Source organism: Carassius gibelio, chromosome B17 (genome assembly GCF_023724105.1).
Source record: "Carassius gibelio isolate Cgi1373 ecotype wild population from Czech Republic chromosome B17, carGib1.2-hapl.c, whole genome shotgun sequence".
In the NCBI taxonomy this organism is placed as follows: domain Eukaryota; kingdom Metazoa; phylum Chordata; class Actinopteri; order Cypriniformes; family Cyprinidae; genus Carassius; species Carassius gibelio.
This window is the reverse complement of record NC_068412.1, coordinates 7131164-7140639: the sequence shown is the minus strand read 5'-3', so window position 1 is coordinate 7140639 and position 9476 is coordinate 7131164. Positions and strand designations below refer to the sequence as shown.

The following is a 9476-nucleotide window of genomic DNA, read 5'->3' as shown; positions in this document are numbered from 1 at the left end:
ATGACCCCTTTTAAACAAAAAAAAAACTCTTGAAATATTTCAGTTTGTGTGCAATGACTCTAGAATATAAGAAAGTTTGCTTTTTTAATTAAATTACAAAAAATAGAAACATTTTCGATATACAAATTTTTTGAGATGCACCTGTGTATATATATATATATAGAGAGAGAGAGAGAGAGAGAGAGAGATTCAGATGGATCCTGATCAAATTCAGTTATTTAAAATATTTCACAATAATAATGTTTTACTGTAGTTAATTTAATAAATTGAGCATAGGAGCCTTGAACTGAATCTGGTCTCATTGTTTATCATATGAGACTTCTTTAAAAAAAATAAAAAATCCAAAATTGTTACCAACAAACACATACATTTATATGTACATAAACTAACAAATAAATGTTTGCAGGTAATTATAAAAAAAAAAAAAAAAAAGGAAAAAGAAAAAGATTTTGGAGGGAAATTTCCATAGTGCATCAAATGTTACACTGTTGAGTTTGAGTCAAGATATGACTTGGACATGTTGTCAAGCTACATTAGATTAACCCAAAAATAAATATTCACAGAGTATGCTGAAATTATAGTAGGAGAGCAGACAAAAATGGCCACACACATTTAATGTCACACTGCATGTCTCAGCAAGTGCTCAACTCAAACAGAAGACCTTGACAAAGACTTTTGAGGCAGAAGGCGACCCTACATCACTGACAGAGGTCAAGAAAAGCTTTAATCATGCGTGTCGTTTCACTCTGACCCTTGTGACCCGTACCCAAGTCAGCATCTACAGATTTCCTCACATGCCTTGCACAACGGCAAACACACGACTAGAACACAAATAGAAATGTAAAGTCATGTCATCATCATTAATTATTATCACAAGGATTTGATAGTTTAATATTTATTTTGAGATTGATTTAATAAAATTTGTACATTGTGGTGCCATTTGTTTAACAAGATACAACCTTTGGACCTACTGGCATTGACAAGTATGACGGCACCCCCTGCTGACATATTTGTTTTTCCAAGCTATGATGCAAAGTTCAGTGTTCTTCTGTTCCGCATTATAAACATTCATTTAAATGCCACAAACTGAACTGGAACTATTTCTTAACAGGGAGCAGGCGACAGCTTCATTGGTGCTCTGGCTTTCTACATGGCCCATTATCCCACAATGCCGCTGGAAGAGATGGCAAGGAGAGCCAACCTTGTTGCAGCTGTGTCTGTACAAACTGTTGGCACTCAAACATCTTTTCCATTTCAGAAGGATCTGCCAACTGAACTGTTCTGAAGGTGACCCTTGGCTTCAAAACAACACCGTTAACCTGTGCACAGTGTCCACAGAATTATTGTTTGTATAATAAACAATGCCATGTACTGGAGAGTTCCAGATAATGTAATTTCCTGGCATTATTTGTAAATGAGGTGAGATATGATGTTTAATTATGTCTGAAAATAAATAAAACCATGTAAATGTATGTAAAAAAAAGTACAAACATTGTTTTTGTCAAACAATTATGAACATTGTTTTCTGCTAAACATTTTGTAGGCTAATTATTCCAACAAATCCACTTCAGCCCAAAGCAATCTGTCATTGAGTAGGTGGTTCATTGTTTGCAGTAGGTCAAAATTCTGACATGGTACAAAAAAGAAAACAAAAGAACCAAACAAATCCAAAATAATACACTTATTGTAATGGCCTTAACAGCACATTATCCTGACAGGATGTACAGCTCATTTCTGGTCTCAATTAGACCAGTCATCCACAGCTGCAGCGATGCAGGGTCTTTACTTTGATGTAAATCTTCTTCCTTCATAGTTGTTTAGTGACACTTGCATATGCTGGATGTTGATCATCACACTGTGGCAGTTGTTTTACGCCAATAATGCTTGAAAAAAGGGTCCGTGTCAAAAAGTTTTCTCAGTGTCTGTGTCAAAAGAGATTCCTCCATTTTTAAAGAGATCGTATTTTCCTCTTCTCAATGAACAGAACATGTTTGTTCACTGTGGAGAGCAATGAAGAGGAAAACATTAAAACATTAATTAAAATATGAAGAGAAAAACAAACAAACAAAACATTATAGCAATCTATTTTAAAAACCCAACAAAATGTATAAAATTTATATTATAAAAAAAAAATTTTTTAAGTCAGAGCACAACATATCGAATGTATATTTTGTCATCATCATTACAGGAGTACACAACCTCAGTGGTTTTCAAGTTTGCATCCATAGAACACTTGAAAGAAAAAGACTTTATAAAATGTACTTTGCATCTTTAATATATTTATGAAATGTAAGACAATATTTCAAGTCTTCGTGAAATTAAAATGTACTATATTTAGTCTGTTAGTGCACATTGTTAGTCTTAAAGTGAACAAATTAATCCGAGCAAATTAATCCACTGAAGAAAACAAATAATAATTGTTTGTCTTGGTAACCTTTCATCAAAATCTTAGGATGTAACGATTAACTGTGAGCCAGTTGAAAATTGATTCAAATGTGACGATTCAAATCGTTTGAGATGCTAAACAAAATGTGATTCAGTTATGGGTAGGAGTTTATATGAATGTATGACTGAGGGGAACTTACTTTAGAAAAGTTTAGATGGTTCCCAAGTTTACATAGTATTTTTTTCTTTTCATCTTGCCTCTGTATAACGCATATTAAAGTTCATAAAGTGCAGTGCTGCTTTGTTTACAGCGGAAACCAAGGAAAGGCTTTAAGCGCCACCTGCCTCTAATCTTAAATGGAAAGAGCACAGACAAAGTCTTATTTTTTTAAAGAGATTTATTTGATTTGGTGCTTGTTTTAACATAACAATTTAGTTTTGTTGTTAACATTTACATTATATTTAAATTTAGTCATTTAGCAGACGCTTGTATCCAAAGCAACTTGAGGACAATAGAAGCAATCAAACCCAACAAAAGAGCAATAATGTGCAAGTGCTATATTAGTATATTGGTATAGTATTCTATTTCAATTTCACAAAGAAATGTGCAGGATTTTGTCCAAGCAATAATAAAAGGAAATTTAATTTATAATTTGTGTTCAATATCATTTTGTAAAAAAGAAAAAAAGAAACCCGCCCTCTTCAATATTTGGTTTTGTTTGGAAATAAGTCACTATACAGAACTACAGTCAGTAGCAACTTCAGGTTCACTTGGACTTCAATACATTTTTACCAAATATTATTACCTTGTCTTTCTGCTTTCTAAAAGCATATTATGAGTTCACAATTATTTAGTCTATTGACAGTCCTAGAAAAAAAAAAAAGTGTATGGAAAAAATATTTACAATAGATCTCACAGGTTTCATTTGTTAACATTAGTTAATACATTAGCTAACATGAACTAGCAATGATCAATAAGCTACTTCTACAGCATTTATTCACTTCAGTCAATGTTAATTTTAAAAGTTAAAATGTTTAAAACAAAAGGTGTATTTGTTTTTAACATTAATTAAAACATTAATTAATGTGAATATGAACAAGGAAGAATTATATATGTGACGAGTGGGGCGGGCCTAGAGACGTGGGAATTGGAGCGAGGCCGGTGGAGTGATTGGGAAATGAGCGACACCTGCTCGACCCACCGATCTCGAGTCCCATGGAGGAGATGGAGGGATATAAAACCGGAGCGACGACAGTGACGGACGAGAGAGGACCAGGCCTGGACTTTATTTTGTGTTTGCTTTTTATTTGTGCGCAACAGTCGTCCGCGAGAGGCTTGTGCGCTGTTTTGTGTTTATTTTGATTATTGAAGTTTCAGTTGATTGTCCGCCGATTCCCGCCTCCTCCTTCCCGATGATTACGAAGGTTTTATTGTTACAATATATTTTTTACAAACTTAACCAAAAATAAAACAATCCTTTAAAATATTTATTGCTCATTGTTAATTAGCCAATGCATTCACTAATGTCAACAAATGCAAATCTTTCCAACTCTTCATTTTAGACAGTGCACTAATGATAACAGAAACAACATTTGATTTTAAATGTATTGATAATACTGAAATTAGCTAAATGAGATGAATAAATAAACTATATGAACTGTTTATTTTAGGTTAACTGTAGCTAACTAATGTAACAAATGAAACGTTAATGTAAAGAGTTACCAATATTTATTTAAAAGTTTGTTGTGACAGACATGCTCAGTAGAGTTTTAAAACAATATTTTCTATAAAACAACTGTAGAATTACATGTATTTCAAATATTAATTCAAAGGGTTCAGATTTATTTTAATATAAAGGTTTCTGGGTTCTATCGATGCAATACAAAGTGAATGTTTTTAAATAGAATATGATGTAAAATTATTATTATTATGATTATGATATTTTTTAATCAAATTAAAATGTATATAAAAATAAAAATTTAAAATACAGTATAAAGAGTTTTTTTCTTTTTGGAAATCAATTCAGAGTTTTCAATTATTCTTACAGTGACAGACAATGTTCACCTCACCTATGGGGTCATGCTTTCGCAAAACCAGTTTGTCCCTCAATCGGCCCCTCTTCGTGTTAAAAGAGAAACCTGTGCCAGCTGCACTCACCATCTGAACCAGCAAAGTCCTGAAACAGAAGAAGCCACAGGTAAATACAAAGCACTAACTTCAACGTGTCTGTCATAAAACAACCTAACCAAGGAACAGGAACTATTTTTAAATCAAGTGTTTAAACAGACCTACCAGAATAAACCGTTAAGTTGTTAGTTTATTCTAACAATTGTATAATGTTCAGCAACAGAACAAAAAGCAATATTAGACCGTGAAGTGTAATTTAAAAAATGTATCATACATAAGAGTTCAACATGGCAGCAGTGTGTCTTAATATTTCCTTACATTTATACTGTATGGCGTTTTTCTGGACACTCAAAGCGCTTTACATAGAAGTGGGTAATCTCCTCAAACAGCAACAGTCTTGCATATTAGTGCAGCACAGTTTTAGTATGTAAACAAGTACAACGTAAAGATGTGTGAATACTCACTTAGATTTGCTCTTGGCAACTAGATAGAGTTAAAAAGGAAGCAAAACAAAAAGGTAATTAGCACTGGCATCTCAGTGTAATGAATAATATGATGTGATAATAAATAACAATCTCCTCATATCCAATTTTAATTGTGCCATATTATCAATATGCAAATATACATTTATACATGAAACTACTGGCTAACGTTAGTTATTAGACGCCACTCAATGCATCTGTTCTGCAGTCGTTTTGCCCGCATTTATACTGACGTTTTCTGTATATCTTTAGTTTCATATCGCAGATATTATCATTATAGGTGTACTCACAGTTTACGGAAGTGAGAAACATTCTTATTCTTCTATAACATAAGTAACCGCTCGAAAATGTCACATTTTGAGCTCCAGCTCCTCTGACCTCTGAAAGTTTCCGGCTAAAGCGCCAATGCTTCCGGTGTCATGTGCGTCATCGGGACATTAATGGAACTAAAGTAATTTCGCTTATGGGTTAGCTTGGTTCTACGCATTTTATGTACAGTATGTCTTTAACATGTGGATATGTAAGGTTAAGAACATAAGAAACTTACTATATATATATATATATATATATATATATATATATATATATATATATATATATATATATATATATATATATATATAGTGCTGTCAAAATTAGCGCGTTAACGCATTCGATTAATTAGAAATATTTAACGCGTTAAAAAAAAATAACGCAATTAACGCGGTTGCAGTTTTTTTTATTTCTGGTTGTGGCCTATGTGTGTTCAACGTGCAAAGAAATATGGATAAGACCAAGGAAGGACTTTTAGACGGAAAGTTTCCGTATAAAACTCTGCCGGATGACTGTAACAGTGCGTAAATCAGACCTTTCTGTAACGCTAACGTTAATAAGATTAAACGAAAATAACGAAATAATTGTGTAGCAGAGTATTTTTTGTACACAGTGCCGCGAACTGTCAATCACTCCTGCGCGCGTGCATCATTTGGAGGATATTGATGGTTTATTGCAGGTATGTTGTTTACATGAGAAAATCTGTGTTACAAGTTAAACAAAAATTCCAATAAACTTTCTTCTTCTTCTTTTTTCAAGTTTAATGGCGGTTGGCAAACCAAACTTAAATGGTGCATTCCCGCCACCTACTGGATTGGAGTGTGGATAACGTTATGGTAGTAGTGACCTAAATCCTGTTACTTAAATGAGTGTCTTTTAAGAAATTAAATACTTCTTCGTATATTTTAAGTTGCTTTGGGCCATTACCTAATAATGCTTTGATAGAAAAATCTTCCATTTCCATTTCTCTTAATGCTTGAAATAATTTAAATCTTTCTCTTGCATAAGCCTCACATTTTAATAATACATGTTCTACTGTCTCCATATTTTCCGAACTACATTTTTCACAATACCCAGTCTGGTGTTTCCCAATCCTGACCAAACTTTGATTTAGTAGACAATGGCCTATGCGCATTCTTGAAATTATAACATCCATCCTCCTATTTCCAATGTTTCTTCTTTCAAAACCAACTGTTCCTTGTATGTTGTATAAATGTCGACCCTTATTTCCACTGTCCCACTCATTCTGCCATTTCTTTCTAACTTCCTTAGCTATTATACTTTTAATCTCAGTCTTACTCAGCGCAATCTTGATATCAACTTCTTGAAATTTTATGGCCTGTTTGACTAATCTATCCACCTCCTCATTACCTGCCACCCCCATATGAGCCGGTATCCAAAGAAAATTAATAATGATTCCCAATTGTCTGGTTCTAAAAAGACTTTGCAATATTTCATAAATTAAGTCCTGTCTAGCTGTAGATATACCACTTGCTAGACTTTCAATTGCAGATAGAGAATCTGTGCATATAACTGAACTGATTGGTTGAACTTCTTCGACCCACTGTAATGCTAATATAATTGCTATTAATTCTGATGTAAATACTGAAATGTGATCTGATGTTCTTTTCAAAATGTTAACTTTAAATTGAGGTATAAATACTGCTGCAGAAGTTATACCAGAATCCGGATCTTTTGAGCCATCCGTATATCTGGATGGCACCAAAATACATATGATCTATATAATCTTGTATTTTTACGCTATCCAGGACATTCTCCTTATTATGTTTGTCTTTATGTAACTGGATATCAATAAAAGGCATTGGAAAAAACCAAGGAGGAATTGCTGGCAGAACCACACAGCTGGCAATATTAACATCCTTAATCATTTCTCTTGCCTCCTCATTAATAAACCACCCAAAACTTGTTAATTTTTTATAGTTATATTCCCAACAGTCACTTAAAACATTCTTAACTGGATGATTTTCCGATTGACCTTTTATGTTTGCCCAGTATCTCATTCTTAACTTAATCCTTCTCATTCCTAGTGGCATTACTCCCGTCTCAACATTAAGTGATGAAACTGGTGATGATCTCATTGCTCCACAACATATCCTTAACGCTTGATTTTGAATTGTCTCAATCTTATCAAGTTGGGTTTTTGAGGCAGAACTATACACCATGCTACCATAATCTATAGTTGCTCCAATTAGTGCCACATAAATATTTTTGAGCGATTTCCGATATGCTCCCCATTCAGCTCCAGCTAGACATCTCATTATATTTATCACTTTTTTACATTTATCTATTATTTTCTGTATATGTACTCTGAAATTTAATTTTGAGTCCATCCATACTCCTAAAAACCTTACAACTAGTGTCTGCTCCAATGTTTCTCTATACATTTTAATATTTATAATAGGATTCCTCTTTTTTGAAAAACAAATTACTTGTGTTTTTGCCATAGATATCCTAAAGCCCCATTTATTAGCCCAGTTTTCTATCAAGTTGACATTATTTTGAACCTTTTCCTGTACAAACTTAACATTCCTACCTCTTTTCCATATTGCAGCATCATCAGCATATAAGGATTTCCCTAATTCCAATAAACAATCATATTTTGAATTTAAATAGTTTCTTTGTCTTGAGTTTACATTAATTATTTACATTTTACATATTTACATATCCAAAAAGTTTCAGTCTTTTAATTGCGATTAATTGCGATTAATCGCGATTAATCGCGATTAATTTAAAAAAATTGTGCGATTAATTAGTTATTTTTTTTTAATCGATTGACAGCACTAATATATATATATATATATATATATATATATATATATATATATATATATATATATATATATATATATATATATATATATATATATATACACACACACACACAAAAACAACGAATTAAGTGTCTATAGGCAAAATATTGATCAGTCTATTACTTATATAGAAAACAAAAATGAAAATGTAGTGGTTAAATACCTTTGAAGTCTGTAATTTATTATATATAATAAAGCTTTATAAGTTTTTATAATTTTTTTTTTTTTTTTTTTTTTTTAATAAGTGGTTCTCAACTGTAGGGTCATGATGACCATAGATGGCCTGCTGTTTTTATATGGGGAAGAAAAACAAAAGTGAATCCAAATATTAAAATTTAACTAACTATAGGCTACAGTTTGGATTGTAAAATGAATCTTCCTTCAAAATAAATTTGGGGTGCAGCTTCCCATATCTTTTTTTTTTTTTTTCGTGTCAAATTTTCAGTGCAGAATTGCAGTACATCATTAGGTATTATACTTTAGGTATTTTCCTATTGTGCAGAAGCTCTATTTTAAATGATTACCAACAAATCATATAAATGCGATTTAAAACATTCCTGTAACTCATATAGACTATGACATCATCATAGTCATATGTTCCATTTGCAGAGAGCACAAATGTATACCTTCTATGTTATGTCAAGTCAAGTCTGCATTATTTATATAGCACTTTTTACAATGCAGATAGTGTCAAAGCAGCTTTACAGTATTAAACAAGGAAATAGTGTATCGAAATAGTGTACCGTTCTACTCTGGCCAGACGAGACAAGCAGTTTAATTCTAGGTTGCAACAAAGTCAGATTGTGCAGAGAACTCGTCTGGTCCTGAGGTCTTCGGAGGGGATCTGTCTCTGTGCTTCATTTAGTTAACATGGTCTCTGCTGACATTCAGATGTTCTATGCACTGTAAAGGAAGAGGATTTTAACAATAAAAGCACAGAGGACAATGGCTGACAGTCTTTAAAGAGCTCCAGCATTTAAAGTTGCAGACAAAATAACTGCAGCATGCTCATAATAAACACAACATTATCATTGATTGGTGTGGATGCTAAAGGCCCATTGTACTTACAGTGAAGTTCACTTAGGAGTTAAAAGAAATCTAAAATTCCTGAGCAGTAATATACTGTCAGCGAACAATCTGATGGCGCTCATACTGCTGGGTAGACATATATAGATTGTATATAGAAATATATATCGATTATATAGAAATTATGTGCTGCGTAAATTCTTTTATAAAGTCATAGAGTATGCCAAAAACAGTAGGCCTATCTAACAAAAGAAGTATGAGTGAATTCACAATTCTCATAAATGAGCAGGCAAAAATACCCATATGTCTATT

At 32.7% G+C, this 9476-nt stretch overlaps 1 protein-coding gene across 1 annotated transcript; it reads right to left on the bottom strand.

Annotated features, from left to right (window-relative positions):
- Positions 1 to 879: 879 nt before the first annotated feature.
- On the bottom strand, positions 880 to 5433 carry LOC127976119 (39S ribosomal protein L33, mitochondrial-like). Its single transcript, XM_052580280.1, has 4 exons — positions 5286 to 5433; positions 4978 to 4996; positions 4456 to 4562; positions 880 to 1998 (listed from the first exon to the last, which is right to left on the bottom strand). Exons 1-4 carry the CDS (start codon positions 5305 to 5307, stop codon positions 1949 to 1951), a joined length of 198 nt encoding a protein of 65 aa, XP_052436240.1. The 5' UTR covers positions 5308 to 5433; the 3' UTR covers positions 880 to 1948.
- Positions 5434 to 9476: the final 4043 nt, after the last annotated feature.

Bases quoted from the DNA above. Each gene is read 5' to 3' on its own strand.
- LOC127976119 (XM_052580280.1), bottom strand. From the start codon at position 5,307: ATGTTTCTCACTTCCGTAAACT. The intron at 1,999-4,455 runs GTGAGGTGAACA...TGCTCTCCACAG, and splicing joins GCGAAAGCATGACCCCATAG to TGAACAAACATGTTCTGTTC.